Source organism: Bombus fervidus, chromosome 13 (assembly GCF_041682495.2).
Source record: "Bombus fervidus isolate BK054 chromosome 13, iyBomFerv1, whole genome shotgun sequence".
NCBI classification, from domain to species: Eukaryota; Metazoa; Arthropoda; class Insecta; order Hymenoptera; family Apidae; genus Bombus; species Bombus fervidus.
The window spans coordinates 10,396,111-10,412,937 of record NC_091529.1 but is presented as its reverse complement, the minus strand read 5'-3'; the positions used below and the strand labels follow the sequence as shown (position 1 = coordinate 10,412,937).

The 16,827-nt window shown below is 36.9% G+C and overlaps 4 protein-coding genes across 9 annotated transcripts in view; 1 reads left to right on the top strand and 3 right to left on the bottom strand.

Moving 5' to 3' along the window:
- Positions 1-173: 173 nt before the first annotated feature.
- LOC139993554 (COMM domain-containing protein 4) lies at positions 174-11,559 on the top strand. Its single transcript, XM_072015390.1, has 8 exons — positions 174-310; positions 9,970-10,017; positions 10,166-10,237; positions 10,329-10,394; positions 10,695-10,734; positions 10,904-11,104; positions 11,177-11,323; positions 11,412-11,559. The coding sequence occupies exons 2-8, from the start codon at positions 10,015-10,017 to the stop codon at positions 11,447-11,449; spliced, it is 567 nt and encodes a 188-aa protein (XP_071871491.1). The 5' UTR covers positions 174-310; positions 9,970-10,014; the 3' UTR covers positions 11,450-11,559.
- On the bottom strand, positions 491-4,045 carry LOC139993551 (uncharacterized). Of its 2 annotated transcripts, none has more exons than XM_072015385.1 (4): positions 3,777-4,045; positions 1,392-1,835; positions 1,045-1,144; positions 491-948 (listed from the first exon to the last, which is right to left on the bottom strand). In XM_072015385.1, the coding sequence occupies exons 2-4, from the start codon at positions 1,831-1,833 to the stop codon at positions 762-764; spliced, it is 729 nt and encodes a 242-aa protein (XP_071871486.1). In that variant the 5' UTR covers positions 1,834-1,835; positions 3,777-4,045; the 3' UTR covers positions 491-761. The 2 variants fall into 2 exon arrangements, with proteins under 2 accessions (XP_071871486.1, XP_071871487.1); XM_072015386.1 differs by having other exon boundaries at positions 1,045-1,129; positions 3,777-4,042.
- On the bottom strand, positions 4,527-7,425 carry LOC139993548 (uncharacterized). The gene is made up of 2 exons (XM_072015381.1): positions 7,254-7,425; positions 4,527-7,062 (listed from the first exon to the last, which is right to left on the bottom strand). The coding sequence occupies exon 2, from the start codon at positions 6,618-6,620 to the stop codon at positions 5,661-5,663; it is 960 nt and encodes a 319-aa protein (XP_071871482.1). The 5' UTR covers positions 6,621-7,062; positions 7,254-7,425; the 3' UTR covers positions 4,527-5,660.
- A 180-nt stretch (positions 11,560-11,739) lies between the features above and the next one.
- Positions 11,740-16,827, bottom strand: part of LOC139993538 (uncharacterized) — a 35,140-nt gene continuing 30,052 nt past the window's right edge. For all 5 annotated transcript variants that reach the window (XM_072015356.1, XM_072015354.1, XM_072015357.1 and 2 more), the window contains one exon: positions 11,740-16,657. In XM_072015356.1, coding sequence (XP_071871457.1) covers positions 16,488-16,657 — 170 coding nt within the window. In that variant the 3' untranslated portion in view covers positions 11,740-16,487. The remainder of the gene's footprint in view (positions 16,658-16,827) is intronic.

Sequence of the window (16,827 nt, the reverse complement as noted above, 5' to 3'; positions counted from 1 at the left end):
TGCAGTGGACGATTCTATGATATTTACTAATGTACAAATACAAATATCACACATTATCCAAATTCGCGTTTATTTTTATCTGTAGCAGAAACGAAATAAAATTCTATTTAGTTTAAAATTAACCTAAGCTATCACAGAATCACAACAAAATGAAGCTGTCGTTGTATTTTCTTAAGGTTGGCTAACCTGTATTGTTATCGTGCGCAATGGATACGGTCGTACCGTCATACGGTACGCAATATACGAAGTGATCAATTTCTAACCTATACATGCGAATCTGTTACTCTTCAAGCATAAATTCCAATTGTTGGTAAGTAATGTCCACGATAAAACCAATTAAAATTTTAACGAAAATATTTAATAAGTTACTAATATAAATATGCATATATGCATAATATACATATGCATCAGTCTTGAAATAAACGTAGAATAAATGTCAAAACAATACGTGTGGTGTATAAAATAAACGCGCATAAAATCCGCAAGGGAATTCTGATTAAACAGATATTTATTCATAATGCTATATAAGACATATGTGTACATATATCACTTGACATATTTCGCATCCAAAATTCGAATGTTACAGATATTAAAGAACTTATTTATTCCTAATCTCCTGCACAATTAGATCAGATAAACGTGTTCCAAACAGAAGATACACGATTGTACAAAGTAGAATAGAATCGAACGCGCCAAACCGCTTTACAAATTTTATGACGTTCTATGGATTTATCTAATCGGATAGAATAATCAGTGTGCGATTAATTGTGTTCTCTGAAAGGAGAAAAGTTCCTCTCGCCTTTTATAGAATTGGCCGGTACCGTGAAGTATTCATTTCCGAAACGAAAGGTATATGTTTTTAAACTTCTTTTCCCATGCCATGGACCCCACGCTCTGGGTTTCTTATATTGCTCGTTTTGCTCCGTTTTCTTCTCAATTTCACTGCAACTGATGAGATTATATTACCAAAATAAATGAAGAATGAAAACTGTCGAAGACAATTTATCATTGACATATGTCTTTAAAAAGATTTTAATTACGAACCAATGTTTTTTGGCGCAGGTGTTACACATAGAAGATAACCAATTCTTCATTTCGATAGCGAGTTTTTCGTCGCCAAGTTTTCTTCCTGCAATGAGTTCATCTTTGAAACAAAGCGAATTAATCACAAAACCTGTGATTTGCTATTTTTATTAATTTAGGATTTTATGTTAAATCTGTAATTCGAGCTTGTTTGCGAACTCAACGATAGATAGATAGCATACAACGTGATCCAATTACGATTTTGATTCGCGTAGTGTGATGTATTCGAAACTAATGTAAACAGCATCGAGTCATTTTGAATTTCCGAAAGCGAACGTTTTGAATGTGCAACTTATTTTATTATTTACCTTTTGCCATCAGGCGAAGGTTATGAGGATCTCTCGTTAATGCTAAAACTGAATCTCGATTGTTCAGTTTCTCCGCTCTTTTTCCACCCCAACTATTAAAAGGCGTCCACTCGACACTTTCTGTTATTCTTTTAACGTTGCTAAATTCATTCGTAGGTGTGTCTCGATCGTACCAATCGTGTGTAAGTTTCGTTCGTTTCCCTTGTGAGTCGACTTTCGATCGAGAATACTCTTTTGCTCGTTTACCACTCCAAGGGTCGAACGATGTCTTTTTCCACACTTTCCATATATCGTTCCCAGGTCTTTCGGTATAATTATCGGTCAGTATATCGTCGCTTTCGTTTTCCAGGTCCATTATGTCCGGTAGGACTGTATCGTCGATTTCTGAATTTGCGAGAATCGCGCGTATCAAAAGAGAAACCATAGGAAGCGCCAACCACATGCCTAAAACAAATTAATTTGGTAGAGATAACAGATGATAGATACAAATGAACGTTTTAGAAAATAATTTTCTCTATTTCTTCGACATTCCCTTCGCTCCTGGTACAAAATATAAAAAATACATATTTTCATCCTTTTTTGGGAAACAACTAAGCAATTAACAGAAATCGACATGTAAGGTATGAGATTTATAGCATTACATTTGCACGAATCTTTCTTCAGCTACATCGTTGAAAGGTTAAACAACTACCTGATTAATTAATAAACCCAAAATAGAATAGAAACGGATAACAATAAGCTCGATTAAGTACGTATGTAGTACGAGCATTTAGCATTCTTCGCTATATCACATAATATAATTGCAAAGAGTACGAAAAGAGATGAATGTCGGATATGGGAAACATACGTGAGCATTGTCATTTGCTTTTATACGCAAAGAAATATTGAGAGGGAACAGAATAATAATGCTTGATTTTCATCAAATATAATGTACTAAATTTTATACGATAAAATTGCGAACTGCCGGAATCGCGTTTCATTTCTAACTTTGTTAACTGACAATGCATACACATTACGATTTCATAGTAGGATCAAATTGTTTCTGAGAAAAGCCATGAAAAGAGGCTAAACCTTCCATTTGTTGGATCTAAATATACATGTGTAATGTAAAAGTAAATACTATATTAACTGCATGAAATCTTTGTGGAGAAGTATAATTCTTATATGCAGAAGCACGTTGTCTCCCTCAATTCCCTCTAAAAATAATCTACTAATTGTACGTTCCTATTAAAGTCGCATTACTTTCATCCTTGCGAAATAGTCGGATTTACATTATATGCGCGTTTCATATACTTTCTTAAATATGTGCAAACACAGCAGATAAATTTAACGTGGAATATCTGATTTGATAACTTCTCCTTTATATTTTCATCATTTCTTTCCTGTTATCTTCGGTCATCGAGCAAAATTAAAATAAATCCGATATTTTGGAAGTAATTTTTAGAGAATCTTTATATTTATTATCAGTACCCTTATATGAACTATAAAGGAACATTTAATTTAATAGAATACGAAAAAGTATATATATATATTCATATATTTCTCTTATTATATATTATATATCTATTTTTTATTACATTTTATTATATTTATTATGTTTTGTGTTATATATAGTTGAAGGATGTGTTGCATCAAGTGGAAGCAACAGTGCATTTTCGTTAAAACTTGTTAAAACAATTAACAAGCACTTTCAAACCTGTCATCGGTTTATTCTTTTTCACAAACCATTTACGTCCTGCAATATCATACTTGAAAGGAACCTTTTTCTCTCGAAATATTCATTTTTAAATCTTTTCGGTTTCCCCGCCCACCTTTTTTAAACAATTCTTCGTTATATTAAATGTCAGAAATAAAGAAACTATATTTTCGACTTAATTTAATTTTCGTATGTCCTGCCATTAGAAGCAAAATACGTGTCGGATCAAATTTTCAGAAAATATTCGTACGTGTCAGGCCGTATCTATCAATCTAAAATAATTTTAGACGAGAAAAGTATATATCAAAGGATCTAGACATTCCCTCTTCTTACGCCTACTAAACACACTTCCCTATAATACACGATATGCAACAAATTAAATAAATCAACGAATCAACGTTAATCTCTGTAACCCCTTCGTTACCGTTTTCAATGATTTAACAAACGAAAGCTGGAAAAAAGACGAACTATTTCATCGGTTAGCACATTAAATAAAACTAGTCTTCTCTTGCTTAAATAAAAATATTTTTAGATCACTATCGTTTAGATAAACTCGTTATATCTTCTTCTTGTTAATTTTAATTCACTCTTAAAGTTTTATCGTTTAGTAACGAAGAGATTAATAATATTGGTGAGAAGGATCAATTAGCGAACTTCTTTAATTTGTCACGTTAAGTGCTTCCGCTTACCTCTTACACTGGTATCGTATTTCACTGTTGAAACCTATCCGCAGTTTCTGTTTCGAAAACTAATTCTTCACTTAATGGGATGTTACGATTACGAAAAATCGTCTCACCACCGTTCCTTTTCGTCCTATGCAAATATATTGTACGGTACGCGCGACACTTGCGAGCTCTGCTAAAATAAGATGTACAGTGACTAGTAACGATACGCGCGGCTCTTCTTATACCCGCCACGTGCTTCCGCAGCGCACTCTCCTTGCTTCGAAAGAGCAACCCCGATTTTTAACCGCCCTTTTCATCCATGCTGCTATTATTGTTCACGCTTAATACTTCTCTCTCTCTTTCTCTTTCTATTTCGCTACTGTACGTTGGTTCCTATTTACGTTATTACATAAATCCATCTTCTAGGAAAAAACAAGAGAAACTAGAAACGAAACGGGGTAGGAAAAGGAGCGGAATGATGTTGCAAATTGTTATATTCGTCGATGATAATGAACGTAAAACTTTGCCTTTCTTGTCCTATTATTCTATTGTTAGATCGAGCCACGTTGTTTAGCGCAAGTTTTAATTTGTCGTAATACATTATTTTATTGTAGAATAATTGGTTATCAGAGGTCTTCGTCAGAGTTGCCTACATTCGTCAAGTAATATCATATTCCGCTGAAATTAGCTTTAGCTTATCTTTCATTTGTGAATTAAAACAGACGATGACTGTTAATCATCATTCAATAATTTATTTCTATAATACGTGATGAAACACATTAAGATAACGACTACCGTTGACACTCGACCAAAGTCTATACGTTTGCGCGTCTTTGGAAAGCGCGAACAGCAGGGAAATCCGTCGAATTTTTCTTGAACTCAGGCCCGTAATTCAAGGCAACGGTGTTAAACGCTTGTCTTTTGCTTTGTAAAGTACGGTGACATTTTGCGAATACAATGACAAAGTGAATATGCGAGAAGAGACGGAGGTAGCATATGTGCGTACCGGTTAAAAATACGTTTCTTCGCACTTTGAAAGATTACGTCGTAAATTTCAGCTCAGGGTAATGCGTAACGTCAAATTTTACGGTGAACAGGCAAGAGTAAAGACAAACGGAAGCAACAGCCTGTTGATCATCATTTTAATTTCAATCTCACCGAGAGAATCGCTCGCCGTTTCGGTCAAAGTACAGTAGAAATCGAACAACAATGAACTATTATCAGAGTTTTTCTTTCTATAAATTTACTCGAATCGCACGATTTTTGAAGAACAAACAAAGCCAAGGTCTGATCATTCGTTTTTAGGAATATTAAGTACAGCGATTCAAGTAGATACAGATGTTGTATACGGACGCGAGTGAAATGATCTTTATAAAATACGTAAGCATTAGGTAAGCGTATAATTGTGATGATAAAGCAAAATAACTTGCTTAAAATTATGGTTAAACGAGTAACATCGTGCTATTAAGTCCAGTCGGTAGATTTATTCGGTCGATACGTTTCTTCGGAACGTTTAACATTCTTTGTTTGTAGGTGTTTTCGCTTTAGCCTTTCCTTTGCTCGCAAACGCAAAGATTCCGGTGAAATGTTATATATACGTTCGTGCAATACGTCCAGTTTGACGTAATTTAACATTATTCGAACGACAATCGACTACGAACGTTCAAACTAGAAAAATTACATTTCGCCACACGAAATCTTTCAAATTCATAAGCCTAAACGATACGTATGAAGACATTCGTATAGATAAACTGAAATTCTCAATTGTAAAACGAGTGTTTCGTTTCGCTCTAATTGAAAACGATCGCGAAACACCAGCCAGTTCGTTGCCAAAAAGATCTTAATTTTTTGAGAAACACTTTAAGTAACTTCTATCGCGTTCGCGGTTAAAGAACAATTAGCATTTAATCAGAATGATTCGTTGAGTGATGGTAACAACGCTCTTTTACCTCTAGACGCATAAAAGGGATCAAATTTGGATAATAAGTCTTTAACAATTCCCTTCGTTTCAACCCCTTGAAGGTGATCTTGGAGTTTCTTTGTTCTCCTTTTTCTTTCGCTAAAACGATCCTCGCATTTATTCGAATCGCATTTCAAATCTTCCCTCGACTTTCCTTTATCCATGAAACTATCTATCATCGATTCGAATTCTTTCGATTCTAGTGGTTCGGATAATATGTTCTCGTCGTGCCGATTATCAGTTCTTTTACCTTTGGAAATGAAGTAAGGTTGCCTGAGTATGTTATCCAGCATGTCACGACCGACACTACCCTTTCGCTCTCTTTCGAGATAAGCCAAGATAGTCGGCGTCGCTTTACGAACATGTCTGTACCGCCAATTTGGTCGGTACGTAGATTCGACCACAATATTCTTTACGACGGCGGAGGCACTGTTTGCCGTGTTCGAGTCGCGTTTCATTCGAACTTGAAATAAAAGAGAATTACCCTTCTCGTCAATCGCGTTCCTCGAAATGCGAGCCAATTCGATCGGCATGTGAAATGTCGTCAGTCGAGGCGTGTAAATCGGACGTGAGACTATTTCGTCTTTCGAACGATACGTTACCGGTGTTTTTCTAAAATCCGCTCCACGCTTGTCTTTCCGTTTGTTAAACGTTGACTCCGCTCTTTCGAATCTCCCGCTCTTCTTCTTGTTTTTCGAATGCCTCTTTCGCTCTTCGTACGCCCTTTTCCTTCGCGTAGCAAACAACGAATTCTCGTAGTCAGTTGATCGTAAATAGTCGATACATTTTTCATCCGTCCTTTTCAGATTTTTCTCTTCCTCGTTGTTATCACCGCTGTCGTCGTAGTTGTCGTTATTTTTGTTTCTTTCGAGTCGCGAATTCGGATACGTCGATCTTCTATCTTCCATCGTTGACTCGATCGTTTTCGGATCGTCCGCCAGGATAACATTCGGATCTTCGTACTCGATCGGCGATTCTCCTCTTTTCGAGTCGTTCGCGATATTTCTTAATTTTTCGTGAAACTTCTTTCCCCGTGAAATGATAAATGGATCGATCGTCTCCAAACGACTATGACGCGAATGACTCTCCTTGTGATTATTATCAATTTCGATCCATCTTGGTTCCTCCACGTAGAACGGATTTTGTTTTTCCCAACCTAATTGTCGACGAAAGCAACATCCCTTGGAATTAAACGATGCGAAACGATCGTCTCTTTCCAGTAGTTTGCGGAACTCTACCGATCTTGGTATGATAGGATTTAGGATACGACATCCTACGTGCTCGGTTCCTATTCTCTTTGCCAGATTCCATGTATCATATTGCGATTGTTTGCCACTCGGGTCCACGTATCTTTGTAACACGATAAACTTTGTAATTATTTGCATATAGTAGAGAAGTAGCGTCCATAGGTCGCGGAACACATTTATTGAAAATTATCTTTAAAATTAACAAATACGTGGTGACTTATGGACGATAGCGTATTTATATGAGCACGTGGTTCGAAAATAAAAAATAAATATCCGAAAGAAATACGTATTTACCTGTTGGCTGTGAAAGGCGTGAGTTTCAGCGATTTAGTAGCCTCTCGCGAAGAATCGTCATCGATTTCGAAACAAATGGCGTCTTGCCAGGATCCACGTCTTCCATGTTTCCACGAACAATGCACATCCAGAATGAACGTCGGTGTCGCTTCATCGTTTATGCTTTCCTAAAAATTGTGATATTTTTAAACATCAGCGAGGGCGGTGAACGGTCTGGCGTTTAAACGGTGGACAAGAACTGTTCGTTATAAATATTGTTACGAAGCAAACAAGAGGTAGAAGATGAAACGCGACTCCAGGGAGGAAACTGTACTTCTTCGTACATACAAGTGTTTTTCTTTTCTCTTTTCCCTCTTTTTCTTATCGTAATCAATAAACGAGTTGGTGTAACCTTTTAAGAGTTTACTCATTAAAATGCGACAGAAGTAATAATAATACATCGATGGCAAAAAAAAAAGAAGAAAGGAACAAAAGGGATAAGAATTAATTTAGCAGAGTAATTCATAATTAGTAATGCATAGTTTTGCATAATTAGAACATTTAACTCTTACGATGCGACAAGTTCGTGTAGATTTACCGTAGAAGTGTCCTTTATCTTCGTCGCATCGATATTGCATGCCACCGTTGATAAGAGCGCTAGCGTAACGAGCGATCTCGTCATTCCTACGAAATATACAAAATATTACATTGTCGAGGACGAAGCTCCGTATGAAGAAATCGTAGTTCACATTTTCGACTTACTTTTATATCAGGCGATATTTTCCACCTCCTTTCCTGTCGTACCACGATTTCGGAAACACCCTATATACGTAGTAACCGTTTAGAACCGAAGAGTGCTCGTAGGAAACATCGTAAGTGCCAAAATTGAAAAACTTTGACTTTTTATTGGAAGACGTTCTACATACCAATGGGAATACCGCGGTGTAGAATTTGAGTGCAATTTCGCTTTTTAAATATTTATCAATAATGCTAGAAGATGATGTCGGACGTCGCCTCTACAGGGAAAAATTAGACGAATGGAACACCGAGCTTTTTCTACAACTATAAGAGATGACACGTACAGAGTTTTCTACGAATACACTCGTTTTTTTCACCAATTTCGACTGCGTTAATGCATAAGGTTTCTTCTCCTCCTGCAAATCTTGCTTCTTGGCACTTACAGTGTTTCAACGTTACGAATGTTTAAATTTTAACAATATGTCGCGCTAAACTTTCGTCCCTGATTGCCTTCCAACGATTACATTTCAAAAATTATTTAAAGATATTCCGTCTATTTCGAAATATCGGTCTCGTTCGTATAATTACGATCAGTAACGTAACAGTTAATGCGAGATGTGGCGTAAAATGGACCTACCTGTTGTAACAACCAACTACGATCACTGTTTCGTCGTTGCACCACGAGTCGAACGCGAAGAATGGACTGGAAATGACCGTTTCTTCCGTATTTATGGTACTCGTTCGCGAATCCTACGGGCGACCTCGTTGCGGTCGAGAGATTAGGAGAATTGTATGGGGAATTTACCCTGCCACGAAACGCAAACATCCTGATGACTTTAGGTTATAAGTTTCTTCCGTGTTCTTGTTCTTTCGTCGAAAAATTCCTGTCATCAAGGGAAATGCGTTTCACGCTGGTCACGCTTGTCATAACAGAAAATGTTATTTTGTATTTTAACATTTTCAACATCGACTCGATGATTTATATATTTAAAGACGGTGCATATTGTCCCTGCAATTTTTAATATTAATCTTCCGTCTGCGACTTTATTTTTACCGACTTTGTTCGTATACCGAGTCGTTTAACACCATGCAGCTTTGTTTATACCTTTGTGTTTTAAAAAATCTCCGAACGTTCTTGGATAAAAACTCTTCCAAGTTTCTAGAATTTCACTCGATTCCCATCGTAACGCGTTACCTAAATTCTGTTAGCGAAGCAACGTTTGAACAAAAATATCGAAAGAACGGATATTTGCTGATTTGAAAATCAGTCCTGGTATGCATATAGGGGTTTAATTAAGTTAAGATTAAATTAAACTAATATTATACGCTTCTTACAAAATATACCGCGTATGTATCGTCGAATCTATCAGGATGTTTTCCTCTTTAACTGTTCCATGTGAAAGTACTTTGTTTTTAGTCGTTAAATGCTAAGAAAGAAGTCAGAAAATCAACAAACTATAATCAAAGTACGTCGTACAATCAAAAATATCGATAACGTGCAATATAGTTTGCAATACGTTCAATGAAACAGATATTTACAATGTAAACTGGAAAGGGATTGAATATAAGTACGCTGTTTCTTTCTGCGTCATGAAAGACGCGCAAGTACTTACTTATAACCATAAAAACGTTATGACGCGAGAAAGAACATGCACTCGTGCTTAATGTGATAATATGTTGTGTAATCGAATCAAGTAGGAGGTAACCAAGAGCGCGTATCAACTTACTTACGTTTGATGTAATTCCTTTCGCCGGTATATCTTTTTACCCCTTTAAACTGATCGAGTTCGAACAAAATTTTAATTCTCTACCCTAAACAACGATCTTCCCTAATTTTTCTTTCGTTTGTTTTTGCGAGTCGTAGATCGTAGATATTAATAATCGTAAAATCGTAAGAATTCGTCGCTTCGTACGACCGGTCAGTTCATTTGATTTCACGTCGAACGTGTGTTCTCTCGTTTTATTGATCGATTGAAACATTTCTGGATGTTCTTTTCAGATCAAGAACCGATACATCCGATATTTCCGAAGAAATCGATAAACCATGGTGAGATAATCTGCTTAACTATCATAAGTTACGTGGTAATATAATATATTTGACAATATAGTTTATTTTCGAAGCGGGTGTAATTACGATGCGAGTGGAAACTACGCAAAATTCTAAACAGAATTATATTTCTCTCGTTTGTTCGTAGAAATTCAGATTTTTAGGCGATGGGGATTGCCCTGATTGGCTGCTGGCTGAGATCAACACGTTGTCACGTATGGTACAATTTCGTTTCAATATCACGGACAGTTTTCGTTTCTCGATCGAGTACGCCACGATTCTTGAAGGTTCGTTTAATTATTTTGTCGCAGACATCGATCAAAATCAAAATACTGGGTCAAACGGTTGCGAAGTATCTTACGGAGAGAGATCTCGATGTGAGTACTAATTGTTGATGATCTATATTTCAAAATAATAATTTTACAAGCTTGTCGGATTTAGTCGTGCCCGTATAAGAGACAAAGATTGGTTCTAACAAGGAATAAAGATTAAGAATAAATATTGTGCAGAAAATTTTAGTACAGCAGAGCAAAATAGGATAACGCTTTATGTCGTTGAAAAGGAAAGAAAGAACGATAGAGAAGATCTTAGGTGCTGAAACGTAGACGAAAAAGAGTTTTATGTTATGTTATTTTTAAAAGAGTAATATCAATTTCAGAATACTTTTTCTTTTTAAGGAAGAGAAGGTCAGAAAAATTACTCAAGACGCTAAAGTTGGTAAGTGGAAATCAATTTTATTGCGTCAACCAGTAAGTACAAGCGTATCGTTTTCTCGTTTCATACACGAAAATTCGTTTCTCTCTTTATTCATTTTATTCATATGTACGATCAACGTGCGTAACAATTTTTCTTTCTCCTCCTTTCCTATTTCTTACTCTTCGTGAAGAATTAAACGACGCAAAGGCTATGGTGGCAGCTCTCGAATTAATTTTCACATCGTCCGCCCGATACGGTGTTTCCGCTGCTGATCTAAGCAGCGAATTACAACAGCTGGGACTGCCTCGCGAACATAGCGCTGCGATTGCCAGACTACATACGGATCATTGTCCTCAAATTACGGCTGCACTTTCTTCGCAGTCCTTAAGAGGTAATTAAACGTCTTTCGAGTTACCCGCGTGATCGACGCGAATTCTAATTCAAAAATTCTATGGTTTTGCAGTCAGCAGTTTATCGTCGATCGAAGTTCTATCCTGCGACAATTCCTCGCCGTTCTCCACGGTGTCTCTCAAACTGAAGAAACTGGACGGGAACGTAGAAGATTCCGTTATTAATATATCAAAAAAGGACGTTAATGTTCTACTGACAGGTGAGGATTAGAATTTGACGGACGATTCGGCCAAAAGATTGGTATTATTCGCGTTTAACTTGTTCGTTTGTTCTTGCGTTTTCTCTAGAACTACGAAGAGCCAAATCCTTGATGGAAAATCTCTAAATGCTTGAAAATTACATCCTATGCAACGGTACACGCAACATGATCACCTTTATCGATAAGAATACTGTAAACCATGTAACGTGGCTAATAATAACATCGCAAAATGAAAATCTTTTGTTCTTTATTTTCGACAGAGATCAATATTTTGCGATAAAAGCGACAACCATTTCCGCTAAAGGATGGAAAGGGAATATACTTACTTTATAGAAAAGAAATATCTCTTCAAGTTAAAAAAAAAAAGTTTTTTAAGTAAATGAAAAAAAGATGAAAGTACAAGGAAAAAGTATTGCTAAGGTATAATGTATATTTATTATATTATCATTTTTTGTCATATAGCATAACATTGTTATTTCTATAGTAATAATAATAATCATAATCATAATAATCATAATCATAACCATAATCATAATAATAATAGTAATTATAGCACCATGAACACTCCACAGTAAGTTTTTTTTTTTTTTGTTTAATTCGTTATTCGAAAAACACGACGCGCTGATGCGCTTCAAGGGGTGAGAACCGCGATTTGTATAATAAATACAATTGTGAAAAACTGTACTTCGTCTTACATCTGCGGCGCAGTCTCGTAACGGCAGAAAATCGACTGTGAAGAAGAATGACTAGATGATTTTTTTAATATTAGGAAACGAGATTTTCTTCTGACTAGAACATTAGCGTATCCGATATTTCGCGTGGAGTAAACAAACTCTTGATTTATCATGTCTTGGTAGACCGATTGCTTTACTTTCCTTTTTCATTTTTTTTTTTTTTTTTCTATCTTTCCAACATTTTGTCCCTTTTTGAGTTCGTCTCGTTTGATCGTTGATTCGACTTTGCTCGATACAATGTACTCTCTTTGATCCAGCAAAATCTCTTTAAAAACACATGCCAAAATTCGAACGTGAGCCCTTACCCCGATACGCTCGAGTGTCGGATACGTGTTAAGGACGTATGAAACACGCTTCATACGACGCTCTTTTTAAGTTGATATTCAAATAAAACCGTATCACCGTTCTCACACCCGTTAAGCATCGCGATTTAGGGGTTCGTACAGGTGTTGAGGTTCGCGCTTCTTAATCCTTTGCATATTCTTTTTCCTCCCGGAATTAGATTTCTTTCTAGTTTTTTTTTATTTTGTCTCTGTCTTTCCATTCATATATTATGTGTATATTTCTTGTGTCGTATGCATGTATCATGTATGTGCATACGCACTGTTTGTACGTACGTGTCTGTGTCTGTGTGTCTGTGTGTGTGTGTTCATATATATATATATACCTTTTTGTTCATCTTTATATTTAATCTAAACTGTCTTAATGAAAGCTCGTTCTTAACTTTTATATTCATCCTCGTTTCTTTTTAATTAAAATTCTCTTTCATCTTCGTTAGCTCGTCGAGGACGAGCGCATACCTAACCATTCGCTTCGTTTCACCAATGTTAATATAACTGTGTTTGTTTACTCGTTTCGATCGTTCTCGTTACATATTCAATTTCATAATTTTAATATCCTACCTAAATAGCTGGTCGTCGTTAGTTTGTCAATAAATAATACATAAATACATAGGTACACACATGGTTTTATCGCTATCGCGCATTTACGTTTCCTTCAGTTTCATTCATCTGTTCCTTCTTTCTTTCTCGTCGCAAGCGACGAAATTCTCGTCCACGATGACGATGGTGACAATGACGATACGACCATGCCAATGACGATGATAAACATAACAATGCAACAACAACAACAACAATAACAATAATAACAGTGACAATAATAGAGATGATGACTGTAACGATACGATAATGGTTATTAATAATACATAATAGTAACACGATGATTATGATAATTATAACGACGATGGCGATAATCATAACGGTTTTGTTAGAATAACAATGACAATAGTAATAGTACGAATAGTGATAATATTAGGAGGAATAATAAATAATAATAAATAATAGTAATGATAATGGTAATAACGAGCATAGCAGCGGCAGTAGTAGTAATAACGATGATGATGATGATGATGATAGCAGTAATTATATCGAAGATAATACGTAGCAAACGTATTTTCGTTTAGACCAAACTTCTTTAAACCTCTCGTCCAAGGATCTTACGTGTAAACCTAAATTACAAAGATGTAAAAGATGGTAAAGTAAATGCGTAAATAAGTAGATGAAATATACACACGGAGGAGCAAATAAGCGATCGTTGACGAGCAAACTGCGTTAAACGAGCGGTAAAAAACTTACACACTAACTAGAGCATTTATTGGACCTTGAGTTATCGTAAGACAATCACAATTGGCAGAATGTACGTTTCTCTTCTTAACTCTGCCTCTTTCCTCTCACGAACCTGGTAACGTTCGTAAGACGATCGTTTTCGTACAACGGGTGTGAAAATCGATCGATATTATAGGCCTTTCGCTATGCTCAGTTTTTCGATCTTTCGTTATTCGAGACATTTCCATCGACATTTTCTTCTCAAATTCTCCGTGGTCGATCTCAATGAATGCGATTATTTGAAACTTGAAACTGTCAACTTGCACGAAATCGAATGTGACGGTAATTTTGTTAATAGGTCGATGAGATCGCTTTCGTTCTTTCAACGAACGATACTTATCTGTTACTTTCACGTATATATATATATATATATATATGCGTTCACAAAATAAATTTTTCCTTATAATATCATTTATCGCGAAACGATTAAGAACATAACGAGCATGCGTTCTCATAATCTATAAGGCTACGTTTGTTCTATGAAAATTACCTCGATCACACGCGTATTTCAAATTCTTGAAAACACGTTCGCTTTACGTTACTTACGTTAAGCAGAATTTCATTTCATCCACGTGGAGGATATCATCGTCCTTATAATTTCGGATTTGTAATCGCTCTTGCAAGGATTATCATCATCATTGCCATCATCGTTACTATATCTGTCGTCGTCTCGTCGTTATTGTCACCGTTCTAATCGTTATTGTCGTCACCATCGTCACCATCATCACCATCATTATCCTCGATAACCGGTAATCGTCACCGTTCTCGTTTACGTTCGCGTTGTCCACACTATCGTTGTCACCACTATCATCGTCATGATCGAATCGTTATCGCGACTAACGCGTGTTTTCCTCATTGTCGTTACGATCACCGTTGTAATCGTTTCACGTATAGTCATCGTTACCATGTGTCGGGCAATTGTCACACCATCGTCATCCCGCACGAGTGCAGTTTGTCGTGTTTCGTCGATCTGCTTGAAATAAGTACAAAATGAACTAAACGGTTTGTCAACTTTCTGGAACGCTTTCTTTTACGGTCTTCGGTTCGACACGCGTAAAAGGAATAGGGACGCGCGGAACATCGAAATTCCCTTGGAAAGCAAACATCGTCGGAATCATTGCGTTTCTTTCGCGTGATACAACGAGGAGAGAATGGAAACGAGTCAATGGAATTCGTAAACCCCTTGTACAGTTCTCAACGTCGATACGACACCGCGATTAATCGTTTGGTCTAATTTCATAAACGGTGCGCGCTCTAGAAAGTGGTATTTTGTTACGTGGCAAATGAAATACTCTCGTCTCTAAAAAATATCTATAAACGGATTTATATTACAGGAACGAGCAACTCTGTTCTTAAGGTGGCCGAAAACTCGGGCGAAACGTGGAAAAACAGAGCTGTTCACTCCGATACGATTATCGAACGTGGACTTTGTCCATTGGATGGATGTTGTACGATTTTTACTTTATCGCCGTCTCAGGTTTGCTTCTGATATTCTACTTTCTTCGTTATCGAGAAGGGAATCCTTTTTAGATTTTGCTTTATTTTTATTCACCTACCTCCGTTATAAGATAACGGACCTAAGTGGCATTTGGAATGGAACATCGACGATATGGACAATCGTTTTCCTATATCGCATTTCCTGTTGTTTGGTTCGATTCGATCGCGATCGCGCCAATATCTTCTATTCTTTAGGAATCTTTGGAAACACTTTGTTTCACGACTCGGATCGTTTCACCGCGGTACTTCCCGACTGACGTATATTTGTCTCTGTACACGAGTAGACATTCACGACGAGGAGATTGATCGTTGGTTCGACGAAGAAACGTCCTTGGATATTCCAACTCGAATTAATTTTTGTCGACAACTTAAGACCATAAAAAATGTACAAAGAATCCTTCTTTCTTCTTCATCGACGTGGTCGATGCTTTAATATCTGCCCGTTGTGTGTACGCGTTGTTTCATCCTATTTACCTTTGTACGTCTTGTCCGTGTTATTGCTAGGCTGTGTTGCGTTGTTCCTATGTGTCTTCATTCATCTTTCTACGGCTGTTTCGGTGATGCTTTCTAAGCGATAACAGTGTCGAGTAATAGGTATGTATATAAAAAGATAATGATGCAAAGGACGCGTTCTTTAAACTTTGCGAGTGTAAACGTCCAGAAAACTGAGAACAGGCCAGGTATCGCAACAGCTTCTAACGTGATCGTTTCACAGCTTTGTATCGAAATTTTGCACGCGCCAGCAAAGATCGTACACGGCCGAGTGTTGAGGAGAATATTGCGTTCTTTTTATCGTATTCTCGATCTAAGTATCATAGGTGAAGGAAGCAAAGAAAATAGATAGAGAGAGCAAGAAGGGAGCATCGTTAATGTTATCGTCCTCATCGCTGTTGTCGTTATCGTTGTTGTTGTGTTGTTGTTTTTCTTGTTGTTGTCGTGATTGTTTTTGTTATTGTTGCTGCTATATGTTGTTATCGGTGGTCGTGGTAATATTATAGTTGTCGATCCAATAAACCTGTGCATTTAAAAACAAGGAACAACTGCGTATTTATGATTTATACGGGATTAGGCACGAAATTCGGATCGTAGAACGACCACGTCCAAGTCGTTCGATGTAGCCTCTCCTTAAGATTTTTCTAAAGTTTTATGAACCGCTAGTAGGCACGGTAAGGAATTCGCGAAACGGCAAGTCCAGAAATGAAGCGATCAAGTACACTCTCTGAACACCGCTCAGAACTCAACTATTACGGCTGAGCAGGCTGCCAATCCCTAGAATTCAAGTCTATAGGCACTGCAACTAGTCTCGTGGTCCTGCAGGTTAATCGTACATCGAGATGCAGAAGGTGAAAGGTCAATGTGGTTCGCAGCCAGAGCTTCTTCGTTGTCGGCTACCCAATAGCCCAAGGTGTCGGTGTCGTAAGTTGGGATCATAGTTACCTCTGAAAAGCAAAGATCGTAATGTCAATCCTGCTAGGATCAGCAATTAAGCGCTACGTAAGGATTTAATTTCTCGATGAGAATTAAGACTTGAAAATAAGAATAAAAAATTATTAGAATTTTGAAAGAAACGAGCGCTAATACCGATCGGCATAAATGTGTCCGAATGAAA

Coding starts and splice junctions, on each gene's coding strand:
- LOC139993551 (XM_072015385.1), bottom strand. CDS start 1,833: ATGTGGTTGGCGCTTCCTATGGTTTCTCTTTTGATACGCGCGATTCTC. Junction 1,145..1,391: donor CCTTCGCCTGATGGCAAAAG/GTAAATAATAAA, acceptor TTTGTTTCAAAG/ATGAACTCATTGCAGGAAGA. Junction 949..1,044: donor ACCTGCGCCAAAAAACATTG/GTTCGTAATTAA, acceptor TAATCTCATCAG/TTGCAGTGAAATTGAGAAGA.
- LOC139993548 (XM_072015381.1), bottom strand. CDS start 6,620: ATGGAAGATAGAAGATCGACGTATCCGAATTCGCGACTCGAAAGAAAC.
- LOC139993554 (XM_072015390.1), top strand. Junction 10,395..10,694: donor TTACGGAGAGAGATCTCGAT/GTGAGTACTAAT, acceptor TTTCTTTTTAAG/GAAGAGAAGGTCAGAAAAAT. Junction 11,324..11,411: donor CGTTAATGTTCTACTGACAG/GTGAGGATTAGA, acceptor CGTTTTCTCTAG/AACTACGAAGAGCCAAATCC.